Raw genomic sequence first — 25,377 nt, forward strand, 5'->3', positions numbered from 1 at the left:
ATGCCAGTCACACTTTTTAAAAAAAAGTTTAAACTTAATAGAATATTCTGGGTTAATATGTATAATAATTATAAATATTATTATTATAAAAGAAGTATGGTAATATTTCTGAGCACTTACAATGGATGTCTATGAGGCAAACCCACTTTTTTGTTTCAAAAATAGGTTTCAGATGCTGTGGACAGGGTTTAATATAAATACACTATTCTTTAGAAGTGGTTTTGAGGTTAAAAAAAAACAAAAAAACAATATGTGCTCATAATACAATACAATAAATGTCTCTGTAGTGGTTTCGTATTTTTCGAATTATATTTTGTCCAATGTTGCTCCATCAAATAAAAGCAAAAAAAAAATAAAGCACTATTATCCACTTCTCTTTGCTTCCAATATATTTTATGCTGTGGTCTCTGTCAAACAAGATAAGTAACAAACACATAAAAATTCAATTAATAAAGAACCAGGGCATATGAATCTCCATTTTGTCCATCATTGCGACATTAAGAAGATAAATGGTTTTGCTATGACACAATCGCTTAGGAGGAACGTGGGAGAGCTCCAGTGGGGGCCTTACCCTCTCAGCGTCTGTCTGTCTCTCTCCTTCGCTGGGCTTATAATGATGAACGAATATCAATGAAATACACACAGATGCTGTGGCGCCATGGAATTAAACGCAAAATTGCCTGTGTTGCAATAATACAGACATTTTGTACTAAAAGCAATTTTTTGAAAAGCATAATCTTTTCTGGATGAAAATGTTTTATCAACTGTACTATCTCTGTTTTTTTAATATTAGACATGCATAATAGAGTTTTCTTTTTTTCACAAACCTCATAGTCTAAATCTACCATGTCAGCCCTATTTGAGGTGGGTGGCACTGTAATATCTGCAGACAGCTCCTTTTATACGGATGCGCTAATGATGACAGACATGCATAATAGACATGGCATGATGGGACACCAGCTGGTAATATACAATGAAATGCCATTCTTTGTCTGCCTTTGAGGGTACGAGACTCATTCCCATTACCTTAAATGCCTGCCCTGCTACTAAAAGATTTAATAAAGCCAATGACTTTTCTACCGTTAAATACCCCCTCATCTCAGCCTTTTATTTCAGCTCTTAAAGAAAAAGATCACCCTAGAATATTTACTTACCCTTGTGTTCTTTCCAATACCCTTTCTTACTTATGTAGAACTTAGCCCTTTTTTAAATAAAAATTGTATGAATGAGGACTAAAGTGGTCAAGCTCCAAAACGAGCATCATAAAAGTGGTCCATATGACTCACTCACTATATTCCAAGTTTTCTGAGGTCATACAATATCTTTTTGTGATAAACAGACTGAACTGAAGTCGTTATTCACTGGTAACCTTGACTGATTACTTTGTTCATGAATCAGACTGAACAGATTCAGTGATCCAGTTGTTGTTAACAGCCCAATGAAGATAAATACTTTGATTACAGACTTAAATGTTGGTTTAAGTTGGTTTAAAAAATACTTTGAGTGTATAATAGTGGTTTACAGTACATATCGATACTGAAATTTGTAATATTTTTCAATACAATAATTTTTAGCAGTATCGATACACTGATACCAGCTGCACTTTCTGGTACACTTCATATCTACACTTCTACACATATTCTATAGTAGTAGGTGCCTAAATAAAATGCATTATTATAATAAGTCACTATACAACTTTTATAGGGCTTTTGTGTCCATTCAGTACTATTCCTTTCTCAACCTTTTATTTCAGCTCTTGCCTGCTTTCTCTCTTCCTTTGATCTTCATAATCTTGTTTTTATTTTGAACCTGCCTTTCAGTAGCTTACGATTAAAAAAGAAACTAACTATGATAATGGGGAACGTCATCTTAGCACAAAAAGGTTGAGAGTGTGCAACACTCAAATTCACTTGCCCTCTGTGTAGTTAGAAATTTAGTGACCAGTCCAACAAGATAAGAGACAATTATGCTCTCGCTTCCAAAACAATCCTGTAGTGATGGGAAATTGCGAGGAAGTGAGATTATCTATTCAGTGACCTGTCAAGACGTGGCTGGTAGTGATTTTCTTTTAGGTCTCTTGAAAGTTCTTATCAGTCCAGATGGCTACAACTGCTTTGGTTCTTCAGGATAGAGTTTCTAATAGCAGTGCAGCAGAAGTCAGCCAGCTTCGGAGCCGAATGCAAGGATGACTGCCTTATCTATAGCTAAGGGAAATGGAGAGGGCTTCTGTCAAAGGCTGCTTTTGTGTTGGATGTGGCAAGGGAGGAATTTGTAACATGCGATCCATGGTCTCGTTTTATCAGACAAAAGCCACCTGAATGCAGAAATGAATGCAGTATCGAACACGAACCAAAGGGCAAAGTGACAAACCATTCTAGTCTTCAAATGACATGATGTGATAACTTGGAATTATCATGAAAGGCATAAAGAAAACCATCAAAAACACAATCCCACTAGAACAAGTAATAAAATCCAATTTCAACGACATTACACACCTTTTTGTTTGCATTTTGCAGTGCATTGTTCTCAAAAAACACTTGTCAAATAAACTCCCCTCGGACACAAGCCAAAAACGAGACTATCTCTCCACCAGTGGAGCTGCGCAAACCAATCCCTGTGGTCCATTTGAGATTGTGTTTTAAATTTACAGGGCAATCTACATTACTCTATGTACGATATTGTCTTTGTACATGTGGGTGAGCTTGTATTCAACGCAGCATGATGTAAAATGAAACTGAGATGCTCCAGATGACCTCTCATAGTCTAGCCGATTCGTTCGGTGTGGCCTGGCTGTCGGTCCGCCCGCCATTTGAAATAAACGCTAGGGAAAGCCTAATGAACTGTGAATGGGACCGAACGCAATAGCTGGGTTATATGCAGATCTGAGCCTTCCAGCTACATTTTACACCAATTACAGAAGTCACAAAGAGTTTGCGTGTACAACCAACATCTTGTCAATTTCTTTCTCTCATCATCTAAAACTTCCTCCCGGTGATAGCTGATAGACTCAGCGTTTATTTCCATCCATGTAGCAAAACCAATGAAACGTATCAATTAAATCCGTTAGTGTATGTCCAAGGGCATTGATTGGGCAATTATAAGACATCACATTATCTTTTCTAGTCAGCAGAATATTATTTCATTTATTTTCGGAGTAAAAAGTGAAAGTTATGTCAGACTATTGTTATTCATACAATTCTCTGCTTCTGTCCTTCAACTTGGTTTGAAACAATTATCTTGAATACCTTATATAACAGCGATGTAAAATAGCATTTGTAAAATCTAATAAAAATGACCTCAATAAGGTGCTCTAAAAACAAACAGCAATAAGGTTCAAATAAACAGGTTTTAATAAAAAATAAATATTTTTACCAGTTCAGCACAGGATTTTTCATGAAGAAAGTGTTAAATCCACCTTTGAACTCACATGGGTCTTTTATATAAATCTTTCAATCTGACACCTGTTGTGCCGACATCAAATCTAAATGTAAATGAAAAAATAAATAAAAACACAACGCAAATGATAACATCTTAGACGCTATCTTAGCCTGGATCCATTTACTCCATTTAAAGGATCCATTTACCTTAAACCCTTTTATTCTGCCTATTATGGGAACCTGCCACTGGTTCAATATACCATCATTAAACACAGTCGCCCTAGGGCGAGATTCTAATCAAGTATGAAAGAAATGGATAAGTGTGTCTGCACACAAAATAACACACATTTTTTATTTTCCATGTCTATGACCAAAGGTTGAACCATCACAGCTCATTCTCTCTAAGATCTTCCAAATGCCTTTGGGAAATTTTTCTGACCCAGTTATCCAGAATCACACATAATTGTGCGTACGCTTCTCTAACAAACATGCTGATTCACTGAGGTTACTACAGACCTTTGTGAGTCTTGTATAGAAAATATTCATTACAATAAATAACAATACATTATATATATATATATATATATATATATATATATATATATATATATATATATATATATATATATATATATATATATATATATATATATATATGTGTGTGTGTGTGTGTGTTGTGAAACGTATATATAAAATGTTGTTTATTTTTATTTTAAGTATAATTTAAATTCCTTGACTAAAATAAAATTAGGCTCAAAAACAATGAATAATTTCTAAAATGCTTTAGCAATATGCCTACACAGCCATTGCAACATTTTTTATTAGTTCATATTACTTCATAAAATGACATTTCATGAAAGAGTTCAGGCAGTTTTCAAGTAAAACTGGACTTTGATACCAGCTCAATTCCCAAGTCCCTCACAAACTAGTTGATCTCCATTGCTTCAAACCATGTTGCTCTGTTATAACAAGCTCCTCAGCCACACAAACAATCCGCAAACACAACGACCCACTGTGTGGCTGACAACCTGCGACATACGAATAGCAGTTGGCCTAGTAGTGTGAGTGAGTTGTGACTTGGTGGTGGAGAAACCCCGATGAGAGTTAACTAAATATTTTCATTCCATATCTCCCCCAGCCATGCTGCTAATGATAAATTGGCACTGTTGGAGCCACAGTTTCTTTTCTATAAAAATCATGGAAAGTTTGTAGCTCTATTAAAATCTACCTCATTCTGTGTTGCATCTATAGATACTGAATGAGGAAGTAAAACGTGTAATTAGCTTCTGTCTGGCCTGCTACAATACCCACAGAGCTTATTGCAGTGTCACTTGCAGTTAGACATATACTTGAGGCCTATTTCAGACACCACAGGCAAACCACATCAGCGTTTGTGGCCTTACTTTGCCCTGGTCTTCAAATGCACTAGTATTCTAATAGAAAAATGGAATGTAATGTAATGAGGGAAAAAGACTGGGCACTGCACACTATACAAAGAAAATAAATAGACAAGGAATCTTTCTATTGCATGTCATTGCATGGAACAGCAGTCTGATTCACAATTGAATTTCTCTTATTATCTAATTCTTCAATGAACCAATCAAAAAGATTAACAGTCTTATCAAATTAAATCAGTGTAATTAATGACCGGTTGTTTATATGACAATATGTAGTTATATATATAGCCATTCAAAACTGTTTTGTTGTAATAAATGGTGTTTGAATAAAACAATAAACCAGAAAAGTAAAAGTTTTTCTCATCTAAGTTCCTGTTATCAAACGGACAAAACTAAGAAAGTTAAATAACCAGATGTGCTATACAAAACAGAAACTCTTGTTCACACTTAAAGCTTTTATGCCACGTACTTTGCAACGGAACTTACAAAAAAAAAGCTGTGTTGGGCTAAACACTCATACATATGAAAGTATTTTTACCAGCTGAGAACTAAGAGCTTATAAAATGTGTAAAGGAGTCAAAACAGCACTTATTCGTCACACACAAAAGAAGATCTGCTGCAAGAAGACGGCGGTCCTGATGCCTGCATCAAACTATAATGGGGCAACAAAGCTCCTGACGAAAAAACAGGTATGCTTGACCATTCTGTCTTTTGTAGGGTTTTGATGTCTTTGGTCTGTTTTGCATTCATATTTCAGTCGAATTGCCCCAATATTTATTTGGAAGAGGATCGAAAACTACCTTTCAGGGGTCTCCATTCGCTTGTTTGGTGCACACCAGGGTTCGGATGGCAGCGTTCACACTTATTCAAATGAACTGCACTAACAGAGGAATCGCACCAGAGTTCGTTTTAATCGAACCGAACTTGCCAAGTGTGAACACACCCTAAGATTCAATGCAATGCAACATGCAAACTTGCAAAATGCCCTGTCTAGTTCTTTCTCGGAAGAGTTTATCGTAGAAGACTGTTGCTTTGCTTCCCATCAGGCTAATAAAAAAAGACCTGTGCACACTATGCCTACCGGATATTATGTAATAGCCATCCAATTCGATTTGAACTGATGATTTCAGCCAGGTCTCGCCATTATTGTTCAAAATACGTTAGACGGTGTGTGGGTGTGCCGTCTGATGCTGAGACTAATTATGCCTTCGCTCCTTCCCCTCAATCTCCACCTCCATCTTTCTTTGTTAAGTACCCTAAATCAAGCAGGTTAGAACCCAACAGCGACATATACCTGCAGTGCACTTCCTCAACTTCCTCCCAATATCTTTCTCTTTCTCAGATGAGAAGACACTTCCATCCATCAGAGCTGTCAAGTGAGTGGGCCTCTAGGTGTGGGAGCCCTGTGTGGGACTCGCCTCATTTCCCTGCTCTGATTAGCATGGTGCGGCACTAACACTCCCCGCCTCCCCGGCTTCCTTCTCATGAGGTGTGTGTGCGTCTGTGTGCTTTGTACTGCAATAAAGAGCTGTGGGGCTTTGGAAACAGTGCGATCTGCTCTCTTTTGCATGGTCTGTAAACTACAGGGGCCCAAAATGTGACACTTTTTGTGACATTGCTTGTTTGTAGATGCGTGACTGCTTTGGGAAAGTATTTTCTTCATTTTGTCTGATTATTATATGCTCAGGTAAGACAGACAAGGATTTTAAATCACTTACCACTGCTATTCCATATTAATAAAGCTCAAATCAAAAATGCTCCATAAGGTGACATACTTTTACCCACATAATTGTAATCTCACTGCAATGCTTTTAGTGGGATTCTTATTCAATTCAAATATGTTTCTCAAGGTGTGTGTAACTACTGTTGATATGAGGGATGACATACTAAATATCTCTATGGCAAGAGATAAATATAAAAAAAAGTTATGTTTTTAAAACGAAGCTGAAAACACTAATTTCAGTGCAATGCTTGTGATATGAAGCCAAAATTCGTTTTCAACTTCCACAGAATGTGGTTTGATTGATTATATGATCAAATGTTTTGGACCCAGTTTACTCCTGTATTTAACATTCATTAACATCCACTTTCTGATCCAATCTGATCATCCAAGATGATGTTAATACTGGGTGTACATGGTATATAATTTATAAATAAGCATTATGAATAATAAATAATATAGCATATAACAAATAATAATAATAAAAAGAAAAATATCTAATAAATATAATACATATTTATACATAAACAATAACAAAAGAGTGAACACTTCACAAAAATGTTCAGTTAGTTAATGATTTAGGTATCATGACAAATAAATGAAAAATACTTTTATAATCTAGGTTAAATATTAATTTCTATATATTAAATGTGCTGAGTTTCAACACATGTAACGCAACTTAATCAGGCCTGGCCCCCTTTTTTTTTGCATATGTATTTGGCAGAAATCATTTAAATGAAGAATATTTGTTATGTGTACATTCCCAGAAGAAAACTCAAGATTACAATCGATGCGTTTTAGGGAGTTCAGAAACAGTGCGCACTTATATATGGAATAACTGCAAAATGTTACAAATGAAAAAAAAAAAAACACTCTAAAATTGTGTTACTGTGCCTGTTGTGCTGGAGGACACTTCAGTCCCAGCGGACTCTCTGGCTTGCTGAATCATTTGGCACGTCTGCTCTCAGGAACAGTCTGGCCTAGTTGCAGATGTACACTAAGTAGGCTACGCAGCCCGGCCTGGCACCCCAATAACCTACAACTCCTTCAGAGCATCCCCCACAGTCCTCCTGTTTTTCTTCTTTCTCCATAACTGGAACAGCCCAAGTAAGATGTGTAGCTGTGTGCTGTGTGTACATAATCAGCAGTGGTAGAACCTACTGTGTGGATAGTGGGAGATCCTGTTACAGTATCAACAAACTCTGTCCGCCTCAGGGAGTCTTGTGCCATGTGTGCTAACAGCATAAAGGAAAAACTCACAACACTATCCATCACACGGACAGGCACATCATTTACAATACATTTATTTAAACTAAGGTCAGTTGATGGTTGTCACTGGAGTCAAGTTTGATAGCTTAATGTTAAGCAAATAGCTATGAGGAATATCAAAAGCAGCACGGCACTTTTAAATCTTTGATGGAGGGAATAAATTACAAAGGAAATGTCAATCTTTTTCATTATATAAGTAAATATGGACATTAGGTATCAGAAGGTTGAAGCTGGAATTGCCAAAGCCAAGCAACTGATGCAACAGGATTATTACTCTCCGCCAACGAGACGATTCCGACATTATGAATAGTTCAAATTATTAATAACATCAATATGATTCTTGTGCACAACCATGACATTTTAACAATTGTCACAATTGTGAACTGCAGATGGTGTTGTATTCAACATTATTCCCCCACATGGCACAACATATTGACAAATGTATTGGCAAATGTGCTGACACAGCTCACTAATTTTTGGACAAAAAAATAAATAAATTGTACCTCAAATCTGTTCAGATGGTATAAATGTCAGAAACGTTGAAGTTTAGACAAAAGGTAAAGACTCATAACGACATGAGAAAATCCTAAGTAAATATTGATCAAGAGAAATCCAGAAAATGACAATACATGACTTCTTAGGGGGCTATACTAAATTTAGCTTTTCTAATTAATGACACAAAGTCAGACGCACTACAGCACAACACTAATGTGTTTTGCCTGTAATTGATGTTATGAGAGAAAATGGTTTCATTTAATTTGCAGAGAAAGCCGAAAAACGCATTAACCAACTGTTGTCTCACTTATACTGTAATAATGTTATATTTCTTCAGTGTTTACCAGACTTCTGACAACATGAAATGCGATAAACAGCACTGGTGTGCTCTCATTCCGGAAATATTTCCACCACTTTCTAGGTTTACATATGCCACCCTCCCCAATGACTGTGGGCATTGCAACCCAGATACATTTTCTGCTTTAAACAAGTGTTGCAGAGGGACTGTACACCCAATCAAAAGTGAAAATGAGGAGTTAAAACTTCGGCTGCATTACACCAACGTGAAATTTCACAGTTATGAGGAGTGGGGAAAGGGGGTGGACAAGAAGGAAGGGACACATTTAACTCAAGCATGATAAAATTTAGAATGCCAACATGAAAGCTGGTTCAGGGATCTGCAGAACGACCCCGGAGTGTGCGCCATATTTCTGAGCTGACACATAAAGACGGCCCACAGAGCAACACCTGCTGCTGCCAACTGGGCAAGAACTGTCAAATGAGGAATATTTCCCATTACATACACACTGCATTAGCAAGACCGCGAAGAGTTAAGACAGGTGAGAAACAGAGGCCTCTTCTTAGACAAGATAACTTGAGTGCTAAATGCTGCTGTTAAACATAAGTGGACACATATTAGCCTATGCATCACAATAAACATAATAGAAAACGAGACACTACATTTTAAATGTGTATTTTTAAAATGCGTAACCTTTTAGCAGCAAACTAGCATATACTGTAAATGGCCTTAAATCACTAAACAACTGTATGTACTACATTTAAAAACACATTTAAAGGTGCTATAATCAATTTCTTAGAAACACTGTTGAAAGTGGCTCAGACCGAGCACCACAAAAACACACTTGTAGCCAATCAGCAGTAGGGGGCGTGTCCACTCATGATGGGGGAAGAGAGAGCGAACAAGAGGGAGATTTGAAGAATGACTGTAGAAAGAGAGATGGCTGAGAGACATTACAAAAGAGAAAAGGTCAAAGGAATATCACTGGAAAAAGAAGGGGTTATGATCAGGCAAGAGCTTTAGGACTTGAGTTAATATTAGAAAAGCTTTCCAGCGCTGGAGAGACTTAAGCGGGGATGCCTGAAAACGGACACCGGGGTTGCGTCGTTTCAGCTCCATACAAGAGTAACATTTTGGTATGTTTCACAGAACACAGATATGCTGCTGTTGTGATGCTAGAATTTGTAACAGGACAGTTTTTCTAGTGTCATTAATTGTCTGGAGCTGCTGTGTTGCTGGCGACTAACATATTTTTGTTCATCTTTGTCATTTGTTTGTCATCTTTACATCTTTACTTGATTCACTTCAGCTATGATAAAGAGACATCCACTCTTGCATTGAGTGTTTGTACATTTTGTGGGCGGAGCAATAAAATGAGGGCTGTGTTTTCTCTTTTGGGTTGATTTCAAATATCAACAGTGTTTCTCAGAAATCACTTACTGCACCTTAAACATCTGCTAAATAATAAAAAAAAAAAAGTGCAATTGCTATGGGGTTCTAATTAGTTGTTAAAATTTTGCTTTCTTTAGAACAACCGTAAGAAAAAAAGACAAGAACATTCTAAAGAAATGTTTTTGGGAATACAAAAAATTCTTAACTTTATTCTTAAGTTAGAAAATAAGAAGGCATTTAAGAATGTTAGATCTTCCTAAAGGGATAGTTCATCCAAAAAATATTCTGTCATTATGTACTCACCCTCATGTTGTTTTAAACCTCTATGAGTTTCTTTGTTCTGTTGAACACAAAGGAAGATATTTTGAAGAATTTTCGTTTCTGGTCCCCGATGACTTCCATAGTATATATATATATATTTTTTTTTTTAAGTCAATGGGGACCAGCAACTGTTTGGTAACCAAAATTCTTTAAAATATCTTCTTTTGTGTTCAACAGAACAAAAAAAAAACTCAGGTTAAGAACAATACAGGTTAAGAACAACTTGAGGGTGAGTAAGTGATGCCAACTATCTCTTTAAGTAAGAAGAAATAAACATTAAATTATGTTCCATTATTGAAATAAAGTCTCACTTCACCTTTATGCTGTGATAGAGCAAATCAGCCACTGTTGTGAAGAGGTATCTTTACAGAAGAGCTCCAGACCTCATGAAGTACATCAGTAGATATTAAGAGAAAAGTAAGAAGGTCAAATATAGTTCAGACTAGTTCAGACCAAGAAGAAAAAGGGAAATATAAAGTTCACAATGTCGTTATAACATCTTTTAAATCATATTTAAGGCACATTTGATCCAATCCAGGCACAGTATTATTGCTTTTCTAACATATTATAAATTCAAATTGTTTCAACTGTTCTTCCTCAACGCCTAGGGGGTTTCATTTGAAGATAACAGCACTGAAATATAGCATCAATCAGCTCGTCAAGTGTTAAGTATTATTCGGTAATTGAGCATACGGATGCGACTGACTCATACGCAGTTATTGGTGACATAAAGCTGACTTTTCTTTGTTCACAGTCCATCAACAAATCACTTAATATTCACGCTCACACATTTACAAACAAACCCACTGCTGGAATACACAAATCCAGTCAGAAAGGGCTTACGTGATACTGTTGACTCATTGAAATGTACCAGAGTCCTACACATTTAGCAGGAGGGCAAACAATGCATCGCCACACACAGACACAAGCTTATCTTAACGCCTCTCACGCACACTTCATTTTTTATAAACATCAAAAAGAGATGCACTTCCACAAGATTCTTGACAAAGTCTTTTAAAATGTTACACATCTTCACATGTATAAATTAAATTTAGTCTTGCATTATCACAGTTATAGCTTCAATGGGTAAACAAATGTTTTAAATGGTCTCATTTAACGTTATTTACACTTTCTGAACATTTTTCATTCATTTTAATTTTGAAGCTGTTTGATATAGGCTTTATCCCATGTCTGAACCTTGCACATGCCAAAAAGGAAAGCTTATCACAACCAATATTCCATCAAAAATCCATCTGCATATGTGTGCAGTTGCTCATATCTAATATTTCAAAAAATTCCGTGCTTAAAAATACAATTGTCTGTTTTAATAACACATTTTTTTATATTATAATTATTTACAAACTTATATTTTGTAATATTTTATTTCATTTATATATTATTTTACATAAAAAACTGTTGGGAACACTGGAATTTTTCCAAACATGTAAAGAAAAGAAAGTGCCCAACAGTCCCTAAAGAAACACCATTAGCTTGCAGGTTCCTCTCCAGTCAGGCAGTGGTAATCGAGTTGGACGTCTGACTAAACGAGAGGAAACAGAGGAAGGTGTTGGAACAGCTGGACTGTGATTCCCAGAGCAATGGAGGGATGAAACGGAAAGACCTAATGATGACATTTTGTGGACTGCTATCATTTAATGAGCTTTTTTTCCTCTCCTCTGCACCCACATCATTCTAACGCAATGCTCCTCTTAATACTCAGCAGTGAATTTTTACTGCATTGGCATATGCAGAAACAAAGATGGGTCGATAAATGGGCAGTGAATGCTGGGACGTTTGATATGTTGATATATTTGTGAATTATGGCTTTTATGAACATAAAGCTGGTGCAGGAAACAGAGTGATGGCTTGGTTAATGATTTCCAGAGTGGATAATGCAAGGTGAAGATCCCTTAGCAACAGAGAGAGTGGGTGTATGAAAAAGATAGTGGAAAAGGGAGGTAGGGAAATGGATATAAAGCGAGCGAGAAAACAAATAATGTGTGTGAAAGAGAGAATGCCGAGCTGCTCATCCTTCACACAATACTTTTGTGCTGCTTTTGAAGGAGCTCAGCTTTGCTGATTCACATTTTTTCACACCTCACATTGTTCAACTAATCATCCTGCTCAGGAATTTAATTCAATAGTTGAAAACTGAGTGTGCAAGGAGCTATATTATGCAGCTTTAAGAAATATCAGTTTGAGGATAATCTGTTTTATATCTCATAGGGTTGACTAGGGATACTTTTACAAGGGCTGTGTTTTTGACTCAAAAGTCCAATTAAACAAAGGTATTTTCTCTAGCAGTGGCTTCTATTGCTTGTAAACAATTTAAAAAGTATCGGACATTAGAATTAAATTAATAATAATTTTCATAAATCTCAGGTCAGGCCGGGCCGTGATAGTTACATTTAGCTCATAATCATTTAAATGGCATGTTCCCATTGTGATAAATTACATTCACCTTTTATGACGACATGCTCCAAAAGCAACTGTAACTTTGGGTAATAAAGAGAGATGTTCAATGTTAATTTTTTTTAGCCAAGTTTATGGTCTGTATACTCAGCCTAATAAATATTTACTGGAGTATAAATAGTACAACTAGCCCCGCTCTTCCTGACTCCTTGGCTTTTGGGTAAAATAAAGTAATAACACAAATGTTAGCTAGGTGAGACGTTAAAGTGTCTTGAAAGCGAAATGAAAGACTACGACATATGAATCTCTCTTACAAGTGGTCTCAAGGCAATTCTCGAAAGAGCCTCTCATTTCAAAGAGGGCGAGATAGTAAATTGCATTGTGGGAGTTGGTATTAGGTTATGATACCAATGGTTAAGACTCTCAAATCCCCGGACCCATCAATGCCAGGCTGTGAAAAGCAACAAACTACATGGTCCTGCTGATCTTGCATGTTTCTTTGGCAGAAAATTAAAAAAAAAGGGCCGTCATATCTGGCAGCCAGAGGGAAACGAAGATAAATTAATGGTACACATAGGGAGTTTCTGTGGGTGGGGGGGAAAAACAGATAAAGAAAGATGTTTTTCTATAGAGAGTAAAATAATGTATTTGTAGGAAGAGCAAAGCCGTAAGACCTGTTTCTTTTGCTATGTCATGCACAGGGTGTGGCAAGCAGAAGTAACTGTGCAAGCAGCCTGCATGTGGGCGTATGAGTATTAACAGTAAGTGTGTGAGAATGGAGTATGACTGTGGTGTGTTTATATGTCTGCATGTGATGGTGAGAGTGGGCAGTAGGGTGATAGCATATGCATGTGTGCCAGTTAATGTATGTAATGAGACAAAGAGATGAGAAAACTAGAGATGACCTGCAATGGTATTATTTTGGTTCCCATCCCCTCCACACCACATCAGTTAACCACAGGTACAGACCTGTTCCCCCTAAAGGCATAAGGGTGTTGGCTCCCTAAAGCCAGAGCAAGTACAACCAGATAAATGCACACAAGTAGAAACAAATAAACAATGAAATCATTTAAAACAAAAACAAAAATGTATTTATTTATATATTTACTACTTTTGTACATTCATTATATAATATTTATATTGCAATTTCCAATATATTATGTATTACTAATTTATTCATGCATTATATTTATTTATTATAAAAACAAAAAAACGAAAATGCAAGCATATTATACTATCTTAAATAAATAAATAAATATTTTGTTATTTTAAATGTTTTATTTATTTATATTTATCATTTATTTTAACCACTTTTGTTTTGTGCAATCATTATAATTTATAATTAAATAAAAATGTCCAATATATAATATGCATATCTGAATTTGTGTATATTTATTTATTTATTTTAAACAAAATATGCGCATTTATAACACAAATATTACATTGTATTGTAGTAAATGCATTTATAAAACTAAATAAATAAATAAGCAAGAAAATAGCTAAAAACAAATAATTGCTTACTTTATTTTTATTACTACTAATAATAATAACTAATTTTGTGCAATTATTATACAATATATAATGAAATTTCCAATATACAATTTGTATAAGTGATTTTTTTGTCATTATTTTAAATCTTTTTTATTTATTTATCTTTAATTATCTTTAACTACTTTTGTGCTTTCATTATAATATATATATATATATATATATATATATATATATATATATATATATATACACACACATACAGTAATTACACAGTGATACCATGGTCATTGAACCAGGTTTGGGTTATTTTGGCAGTGTGGGCAGGTGCAAATCCTGCTGGAAAATGAAGTCAGCATCTCCATAAAGCTTGTCTGCTGAAGGAAGCATGAAGTGCTCTGAAAATGTCCTGGTAGACGGCTGCGTTGAGTGGACAGCACAGTGGACCAACACCAGCCGATGACCAACACAGACTGTGGAAACTTCACACTGGACTTCAAGCATCTTGGATTGTACACCTCTCCATTCTTCCTCCAGACTCTGGGACCTTGGTTTCCAAATGAGATGCAAAATTTGCTCTCATCAGAAAAGAGGACTTTGGTCCACTGTGCTTTATTAAATCCAGAGTCAACGCAGCCGTCTACCAGGACATTTTCAGAGCACTTCATGCTTCCTTCATTTTCCAGCAGGATTTGCACCTGCCCACACTGGATAATAATCTTTAATTATCTTTAACTATATACACACACACACACATACATACACATATATATATAAATACAAATATATATATAAATTACAATTAAAATACAAATATTATGATATATTATAGTCAATACGTATATAAAATTAAATATATAAATAAGCAAATAAAGAATTTATTTCATTATCTTTATTATTGAACTATTTCTGAGCAAGAAATAAAATTTCCAATATATTATGTATTACTGAATTTATGCTTATATTGTTTATTTATTTACTATGAAAACAAAATATTTGAAATAAATAAATAAATAAATTTGGTACTTATGTGTAACAGTAGAAACTTAATTATCGGTAACAGCAATTATTTGCCAAAGCCCTGACATGACACGTCAGTCAGTAAAGGTGTAAATCTCTTGTCGTGGCTTCATGGGTGGCATACACGCTCTAACATGCTGTGGTTTGGTGTGTACAACCCAAATTTGAACTCAACTTCTCCAGTTTGTCAACCATGCGATATTCCAGGCCTAAAGGAGATGAACACCCTTGTTTTGCTGTCAGTGCACCCAAAAAAACTTCTGCCACCCACCTTCATCTTGCCAAGTCAGACTAATCGTTTGTTTCCTTCTGGCTTCTGTCGAATGAAAGACGCTTTATTATTTTGCCAGTTTCTGTGGACTCTCCCCTTCTCTCCAGGGACTGCCAGCAAAACAGTAATTAGTAGGACTCTGAGAAAAAGAACGGGAGGCCTTTTGAAAACTGTTAATTACAACTTTATGAGCATGACAGAATGGGCAGACACGGTATACAACACAGGCACTGATGCCACCAGAGCAAAAGACACTTGAATCGCAATATTCACCACCATACGTGCATTTATTGAGCAAGCATGCACGATTAAATGGACTACAAAAGATAACATGAATTCGGACAGACTGAATTCAACTGAATGTGGAGTGAAGGTCAGTGACAGAAATAAAAGAAATGAAACTTTTTGCATTACGATTCAATGTTTTCATCTGCCACAATGAATTATTGTCTTTATTTTATTTGGATGCTTTTCTCAACAAAAATGTATTGATTAATTAATTAATCACAATATTATGCAATTCAATTTAATGTTAAACAAGTGACAACCCTAATTTAAATGCTTCAATACTGTTCCATTTCAATAGAACGAACACAACTGAGCAATCCACTGCACTTTTGAGATCAATTTTCCTTGTCATTGAATTTCCAGATGGCCATCATGTCAAACAGCTCCAGGCTTCAACGCTGTGATTCACAATCACCATCAGAGGAAATTACGGATTGAAGTGGGGAATGATTCATCAGCTAAATTACAAGAAATATTCTGAAAGGAATTACTATAGAACCTGGCACTCCAAATATAATTAAATATTTAAAATGACTCAAGATTTTCTTGACAGATTTTTTTTTTTTGTTTTAATGGTAAATCACTAAAGTAAACGCTGAAACAGTAGCCCAAGAACAATGTGTTTTTGTAGTTGAAAATACTGGCCGTTTCCTGTCTTTCCGGCAAAAATCAGTGGTGGAAAAATCTCTCCAAAAATCAATAGCATCCTGCTTTTAAACTCTGTTCAAAGGAAAAATCACTGCTCTTCCGAGCACAACCCAGAATTCATTAGGGTGACCTGAATGCCTTAATCCAACCCATCTGAACTCAAGAATCAAGCCAAACAAATTGAAAAACTCATGTACTACTAGGGCATTACACAATTCTATCTGTCAGCTTGCCCGGCTCACATCACACTGAGTCAAACGTGACTTTACCTAAGAATAGGTATATATTATATATTAGAAACTGGCACAAAATAGACTGCCTTAAAGGGTTAGTTCACCCAAGAAATGAAAATTCAGTTACAATTTACTCTGTGGAACAGAAAATAAGATATTTTGAAAATTGTGGGGTTTTGTCCATACAATGAAAGTGAATGTTGTTGTTTGTGTGTTCCACAAAAGAATAAAAGCCACACAGCCTTGGAACGACATGAAGGTGAGTGAATGATGGCAGTGTTGTTAGTTTTGGGTGAACTATCCCTTTAAGGAGGCAGAAAAAGTCTGTGAATTACATCACAAGTGAATTGGGGACACGTTTGCTGAATTCCAATAGCAACAGTGGCATGCAAAATACAGATGGGGAGAGTCCTGAGAGGAATTCAGGAAACACTCATCAGCAAACATGGATGACTGCATGCATAGCCATTCATAAGTTTAACATAAAAATGAAACAAAAACTGCTGCAAGATGAATCTTCTACCACTGTACTTGGTTAATAAATTCCAGATATTTTAGGTATAGATGAACCTCAAGAATGAAAATAAATGCTTCAACATGCACCTGTGTACAATCTCACACAGCCTTTGGGGTTCATCCAGTGCAGAGCCTTAAATAGTCCCAGCGAGAGGATGTTTAAGACGAGTTTAGCCACAGAGATGTGCAATGCTTTAATACTGTATGCAGCTTTTGACAACCAAGTCATTCATTTACTTCCCACAGAGCAACATCTAACTAATGGGACCCATGTCTATTTTAATGAAATTCAATTCGACAAAATCAGAGACTGAAAATTAAGGCGAAACTGTAACATTCATTTGAATAATGCGAAGCATAGAGGAATGTAAAATAAATGACGCATGGGTCTTGCAGAACTTCTGGGCATGTTTTAAAGATTATGTGAAACAGTAAAACCGTGATTTCATCAGAACTAAACTATTTTGTAAAAAGCAAGTGCAACAGTGGTGTCTTGTTTCTATGTCACGCAATTTGACATTTAAGTTCACACCTTATGAAATAAATAAAAGATGTTTATGCCTTAAAGCTAATGTATATTTCTCACACACACACACTATATAAACATCAAGAAAAATGTTTTCATTTCAAATACATTTGAATTCTAAAGTTCTTGTTCTAAAACTGAATGGAATTTAACACAATACAAACACATTTAACTTCCTCTTCTCATCTTAAACACAGGAAAACATTGCAGAGAAACATCAGGATATGACTGTCTGGAGAACAACAAATGCTCTTCATATCTATAGAAAAAATAAATAAACACTGCGACAGCTCAAGGCTTTTCTTTTGTCAAGGAAATAACACATGCGACTTCAGAACAGTTCGGTAATTATGCAATTATGATGTAGGCTGCATCAACACATCTGAAAGGATTACGGGACTTTAACATCAAAAGGAAGTCAAGAACACAAGAACTCATTGTACCATGAAACCTTCCTTTTGGAATCAGAGTTCCTACAGCTTGCAGTGGCAGACTTCAAATAGATGGGATTTAACAAAATAATCTTACATGTCAATAGGGAGAATCTGCAACCACATACATGCTCTATTGGTGCACAGAGACTGAAACGTGACTGCAGAAAACAAGAACTGTAGCATGCAAACGTGATTTGCATTGCTTTTGGGAATGTCCAAAGATCTCCATTAAATAATCCGTTCAATGAAGCAGCATCAGGTTAATCCCAGGAATTAGAGATGGGTTAGGATGATTGACTAGTTGTCTAACAACCGTCTTTGGCCACTGCATCTTGGCTCACTTTTTTAACATTCTACCACAAGAGGACCTTACTTTTTACATTTTCTACTTTCTTTAGTATGTAATGTTGATGTTTGAGCATGAAAAAGGTTTGGAAAGTTACAAAGCACAAAGTCCACTCCAAAGGGAGTTATTCTCTATATGAGTAAGCACGGTTTCTGAACTCCCTGAAACTCTCGATTGTAATCTTGAGTTTTCTTCCAGGCACGTACAAATCCCAATATTCCTCATTTAAATAATTCCCACCAAAGTCATATGCAAAATAAAGGGTGCTAGGCCTGGTTGAGTTGCCTTAGTTGTGTTTTGTCGCCATGACCGGTTATAGAAAGAGATGTGAGATTTCCGAAACATGCTTTTCGGAAGGAAGGGCTTCATTGAGACTGGAACTAAACAGACAGCTTGGGAAGAGAGGTTCTGCAATAATGTAAAATATGTGAAAAATAATATGGATTTTTTTCGTACATTCAAAAATGAAAACCTATTCTAGTAGACCCCAAAAACAAAATCAAGAAAAAGGGCATATAGGTCCTTTTTAAGACCATGCATCGAGTGAAAAATAACTTTTGATTTCCATGTTCCATTTCATTTCACTCCATCTAGCTGTTTTTGAACACAAGAGCCTCCTAAGAAGCATACATTTGTATAAAAATAAAACAACAAGAATATTACAAAATATGAGATATGAGAACGATTTAAACCAGTTCAAGTAACACTGCAGCGCCTCCACGTCACTGTGATTGGCTGATTCCTCTGTCATTAGGATAATGCTGCCTATATTCTATTTGCAAATGGTCCACAACCAATAAGTAACTGTTTATTTTAACCAATTATTTCAAAGATGAAATAATTAAAAAGTAAACACTTCAACAACAAATACACAACTCAGTCGTCAAGTTTGGTCACATCTAAATCTGAATTAACTTGAAGGGGATTTGGGATTCAATATAATATGTTGGTTATGAGACAATTATTTTTTATATATATATTTAATAATATTGGTCAATATTGAATATTTAAACATATTTTCCCTAGTTTTACATTGAGATTACCTTTGCTGTAATCTAATGCTCACTTAACTTTAATCTTCAAAAACAGTAATAATTGAATAACTGTGCAATCGTAAGCATATATTAAAATGACAGTTCTTTATAATATTTGTATATTTTATGTCATCATAATTTTAGTTTTTAAAACAATTTAAGTTTTTTTTAGTTTTTATTTAGACAAAATAGTGTGGAATTTTAATATCGGTCACATATCGGTTATCGGACATAACATGAAAATAATGATTGGCGTATCGGCTAGAACTAGTTCATTAGGTGTATCAATGAGTTAAACGGTCCCCAAAGGCTTGTGTGGAGTGGGAGAAATCTGGCAGCGAGCTGTCCGTGCTGCAGCCCTCATGAAGAGGAGTGTTGTAGAGAATCACGGCTGACAAGTGTGTTTCACCGTTGGCCTGAGCTCAGCGTGGGCTCAGAATATACTCATCAGCCACCTGCTGGAGCAGCATTCTTACAGTTTAATCCTTCAGAGAGGTCAGGGGGCAGCACACCATGCACACTGACTAAGCAGACCCCACCAATACGTCATGTGGACGACACCAGCATAGTAACCAAAGACTTACAGAGAGTAATCTGTAGCTGATTTAAACGCAAACCAATATGTAACTGCAACAGAAATACATGGCAGGTCATGACATTTCTAAATCAGGGATTGTCAAAATTGGAAATAATTTTTGACATCACGTCAAGGTCAAGCTCAATCAGAGCACAGTGTGGGAGGGATGATGTGAGATACAATCAACTTGGATGTTTAAGTCGTTTGAACTTAAATGACATTAAACTGACTTAAATTAGTTGAATCTTGTATAACTTGCAAAGAAAGTTGAAAAACTTATGATGAGTAAAGCATTGTAAAAACATGTTGTCATAACTTATTGATCATATAAAAAGGTGCTGTTAGAAATACACAGCACAAATTGTGATAATTTACTCAGAATCCATTTACTCAGTACTCATGAATTTCTCTCTTAACATTAACATTTAATCAAACCATTAAAACAGAAGCCAGGAAATTTAAAATGCAACACATAATTTGGACAAAAAGCACCATAAAGCACTTTACAAAAGCACCATCAAAACATTTGGTGATTTTCAATTCTACTGAATATTGCTGAATCATTCCTTTTGATTATTTTCAGTGAATCAGATTTGATTTGATCAAAAGTGTCAGTAAAAGACATTTATATTGTTACAAACGATTAAAATTTCAAATAAAAGCTATTCTTTTAAATGTTCTATTCATCAAAGTATCCTAAAAAATGTATCACGGTTTTCAATAAAATATTAAGCAGCACAACTGTTTCAGCATGATAATAATAAGAAATGTTTCATGAGCAGCATCTCATAAAATGATTTCTGAAGGAAGTAGATTGACGCTGAAAATGCAGCTTTACCATCACAGGAATGGATTTACATTTCAAAGTTTATTCAAATAGAAAACAGTTATTTTAAATTGTAAAATTATTCCACAATATTAGTGTTTTACTGCATTTTACTCATATAAATGCAGCCTTGGTGAGATTAAAAGACTTTCCAAAATGTTGCAAAAATTTACTGACCCTTTTGAATGCTAGTGTAACAGAATAACAGAAATGTTGTTGATAGATTTATAGATTTTGGAAATGACATATGGAGTAAGTTGATAAGTAAGTTGGGCCTCTGGCTGTTCTTCACTGCATTTTAAATCTCCAAAACATCCAGCTCTGTCTGTCCTAAATCTGCCATACATTCAACATGATACATCAAAGACTTCACAAGCCTCAGTTGAGCCAGCTGACCGTCTGCTGCTTTGGTTTCGAGTTCAAAACACCCCAAAGCAACATTTCGCAAGCACATTTAGGCGGTGCAACTACCTCTCACTTTTCAGGTGTCTTAATGGACACATTTCCTGACTGACATGTAGCATATGCTTGACAAGTAACAAGTGAAACGACTGCTGTCAGCAACTCATGAAAAACAAATTACACCAAAATCGAGGAGCGACATTAGCCATACATCAATAAAAGATGTGGAGGGACAGCTTGTGCTCCCGAACGAAATTGAAGAGATGCAATATTTCGCGGGAGGCAACAAAACCCTTCATATCAAAAACCAAAATTACATTTTCTTGGCTTATCGGGGACTCACAGTCTGCTCTTTTTACCTCCTACATGTGACACAAAAAAAAACCTATCGACAGTCCTTCTTGCTCTTTTATCCTAATATTGGTGTCTTCACGCTAATTTTCTTCCAACTTTCTCATTTCACCGTCTCATCTTAAGTCATTTCTCTTTCAGTATCATTTTATTCACCTTCATCACCTTTCTCCACCCATTCCTGCCATTTTTTCAATTTGTCCCTCCACATCTTTCACTTTAACTTGGTCTCTTTGTTCTCCTTCTTTCTTGCAAGAAGAGAGCATTATTTCTGAAAACGGTCAGTCAGTTACGCGTGTCGATAATCAACCCTGCTGGGTTTGCCACGGAAAATTGACCATAACCGCTATTCAAGTAACTATAGACTGTTGAAAAGGCTTTCACGTATTTGAGACAGGCGGGGAGTCGGGCATGAAAAGAACAAAGGTAAAGGGAGAAAATTAGATAATCATACAGGAGAAACCCCAATATATCAACAAATCAGTAATGCATAACAAACATAGACATGCTCATGCATAAAGAGCTGTCTTATGTCTTCAAGCTTAGTAAGGTTGAGATAGAAAAAGCTGATCACTAACCAGTTCTGCAATCACTGTACTCTAAAAGCTCCTAAGAGCAACAACAATTTTCTCCAAAATTGAACCTTATAAGGCCACAGTGACATTACAAAAAACACAGGCCTTGCAGGAAATGTTCCAAAAGCTCAGCATTTGGAAAGGTGTCGATCTTTTAACTCATGTGAATACTGCAGGGACAAAACCATAATAACATGGAACAAAATGTTTTTCATCATAATTTTTGTAAAACAACAATGGACTTCAAGCTCAAATCCAAAATCTATTAAAGGAACAAATCATTTTCTCACCCTCACATTGTCATAAATCCATTTGACTATCTTGCATGGCACATAAAAGGTGAAATTGTATGGGGGGGAAGCGCCAGGTACATTCTTTAATTACAATAAATGGAAACTGAAGATTTTAAGCTTTTAAAAAAGATGTAAAGGTGACCCATTTCTTCAAGATTTTTTGATGAATAGGAAGGTCAAAATATATATATATATTTTTTTTTTGTTCAATGCAAGTATAGTCAAAGTCTATGTTCACTTCAGTCTCCATTCATTGCAAATGCATGGAAAAGAGCAACTGGTACATTCTCCCAAATTTCAGCTTTTTTATTTTACAGAAGGAATTAAAGTATACGGGTTTGGAATGGCATGAGGGTGAGAAAAAGATAAGAGTTTTCAAACCAATCACTAGGGTGGCTAGAACAGATGCAAACAGTGTTAATGTGAAGCTGGACATTCAGCTCTATTCTTTAGATCTTCCAGTCTACTCTCCAATATTCATCACATCAGAGAAAGCATGCCTGTGGTGATCTAAAACAAGTGTAAACTGGAGCTGCATCATGAATAGCAAAGTGTGAAATTTCATAGGAATCTTTATGGTTTGCTGGAATCTGCCTCAACCATAAAAAAAATACCAATCCCAAACTGATCGCTGACTATGTAGTTGATAATCACTTTCAGAAATGGATAACAATCTTAAATGTTACTAATAAGACTCCTTGATTATGTCATCAAAATAAGCCCCTCATGGCAGAAGCCATAAATGAGTTTGTTTCAACAGGTGGAGGAAAAAAAGGGACTGCGGCACAACAGTGTGAAGCCTTTCCTGTTGTGTTTGCACCTGTTACAGTGTCTAAATGAATAAGAAGTCTGAAAATAAACACCCTGCTGGGATTCACCAACACTCATGTCCTCCCACATAACTTATTTATCTTGAGAAATAAATAAGTCAACAGTGCTGCAGAGAAGCAGAACACATTTATGAAGTATGGATCATCATACACAATAGGCTAGCGAGGAGGTGCAGGGATCTGATTATGCTAGCAACTATTATGAAACACCCTCTCAATAGTGCTTTCACAAAAGGAGGCAGGTAGGAGGCAAGTAGGTGGATGGACAGAACAACTGTTGACTGACCTCATATTAGGTTTGTGACTGATTTCAAGTGCGTTTCAATTCAATGACAAGAAGGGCATGAATATAATGCACTTTCTAAATATTAAGTGTGTCTATTAGCAAGAAAAAAGAAAAGAAAAAAAAGTGTGTGTAAAAAAATAAACAAACATTTACCGCTTGCGTTCTTGCCACAAATGAGGTGCTGGTACGGTTGCAAGAGACCCCACAGCTCCGAATCGTTATTTATGGCCTGTTCCAGGGACTCCACTGAAAACTTTGGCACTCCGTTCTCCTTCTCCACCAGCGCGCTCCTCTGCACACGGCTGAACAGCTCTCTGAACAGGCTCTCCATACAGGCGCACAGGTAGATCGCCGCGTGCTCATGGATGCGCAGGGCCACCCGGCTATCCACCATCCACCTGAAGAACTTCCCTACGGAGAAGACGAGTCCGCATCGGGCATTTTTGCCCCGGCTGAACTTATCACCCGTGCTCATGTTGTAAAGCGACAGCGCGCTGAGCGCCGCAGTGATGCAGTTCACGGAGATGGTCCACGAGAGGACCATTTTGATGGCGCTCTGGATCTCGTGCTTCGTGCATCTGGCGTAACGCAGGCTCAGTCGCTGCGCCTCCCGGGCGATCCTCACCAGCGTGCGGCTGACCAGCGCGGAGAGCTTGGCTAGGATCTCCCGCGACGCGTTCCCCACGCACAGGTCCTCGTCTTTGCGCAGCGCGCCTTCCACCTCTCCAAGACTCCACGGCACGTCCTCCTCCAGCTCGGGCAGTTTAGCGCACTGGCCCGAGCACTCCAGGATCTCCGTGTCTTCCGCCAGGACGGTATTGACCGTGTCCAAACTGTTGTGTCTGCTGTGCATGGATTCAGTCAGATGCCAGCAGTTGCCCCCATGCGCGTACGAAAGATGCGTGTCCGAGCAACAGAGCGACACGCTGGACGACCTGAAGGAATCCGCTGCTCCACCATAACCGGAATCGAGCGTTAAATCCTCCAGCGTCCTCGCCGCTGTCTTACCCTTGCCTGTCATGGCTGCACCTCATAATGTTAGGCTTATGCCTGATATTTTAAAGAAAATCCAAAGCGCGTTCCCGTGGCGCGCCCTCTCCTCGGAGCAGTATATAGGAATGTTTTGCCACCTAATTTCACGAGCAAACACCAATCTGCAAGCGCGCGCAGTGACAATTCGTTTAATGGTTTGGGTAAGTCACCAGAAAAAATATATAAATCTCCACCGCGCGCCTCTGCTCCCAACTTTGCGTGCGTAATTCGAGAGCTCAGAACGCCTTCAACAACCACTGCATCATTCACTGCGAAACCACTCATTTAGGGAGGAGCTATGCAAATAGACACTCATAGGGGAGGGATTTTATATATAAATCACTTTTATGGAAGGAGGGATATATGCAGAAAGAGAATTAGCCTACTCATTATCAAATCAACAGGCTCCAAAACTATGGGTGCTTTTTTCTTTCTTTTTAAAAACGTGAAATTAATCAGTCAAATAGTGTCTTATAGTAGCGTCTTCAATAAAACTATTATATTAAATTATTAGAGCTAAATAAGGTGTCACATATGTAAGATTTTTATTGAAAAATATATTTATCTGCATATTTGGACATATATAAATATGTATTAATATGATCACACAAGGGACACCCCATAATCGCTTCTAAACACTCTTCTTTCTTACCATCTCGACACCCTTCTCTTTAGCCAGAGGATGTTTACGCGATGATTCAGAAATTTGCAGATCAAAGC

General features: G+C 36.6%; 1 protein-coding gene across 2 annotated transcripts in view; it reads right to left on the reverse strand.

Moving 5' to 3' along the window:
- Nucleotides 1–24,909, reverse strand: part of btbd11a (BTB (POZ) domain containing 11a) — a 123,816-nt gene extending 98,907 nt beyond the window's left edge. The window contains exon 1 of one of the 2 annotated variants that reach the window (XM_084406750.1): nt 23,779–24,909. In XM_084406750.1, the coding sequence (XP_084262876.1) occupies nt 23,779–24,646 (868 nt within the window). In that variant the 5' untranslated portion in view covers nt 24,647–24,909. The remainder of the gene's footprint in view (nt 1–23,778) is intronic. The other variant, XM_084406749.1, reaches the window with a different exon arrangement.
- Nucleotides 24,910–25,377: the final 468 nt, after the last annotated feature.

This window comes from Rutilus rutilus, assembly GCF_951802725.1.
Source record: "Rutilus rutilus genome assembly, chromosome: 4".
In the NCBI taxonomy this organism is placed as follows: domain Eukaryota; kingdom Metazoa; phylum Chordata; class Actinopteri; order Cypriniformes; family Leuciscidae; genus Rutilus; species Rutilus rutilus.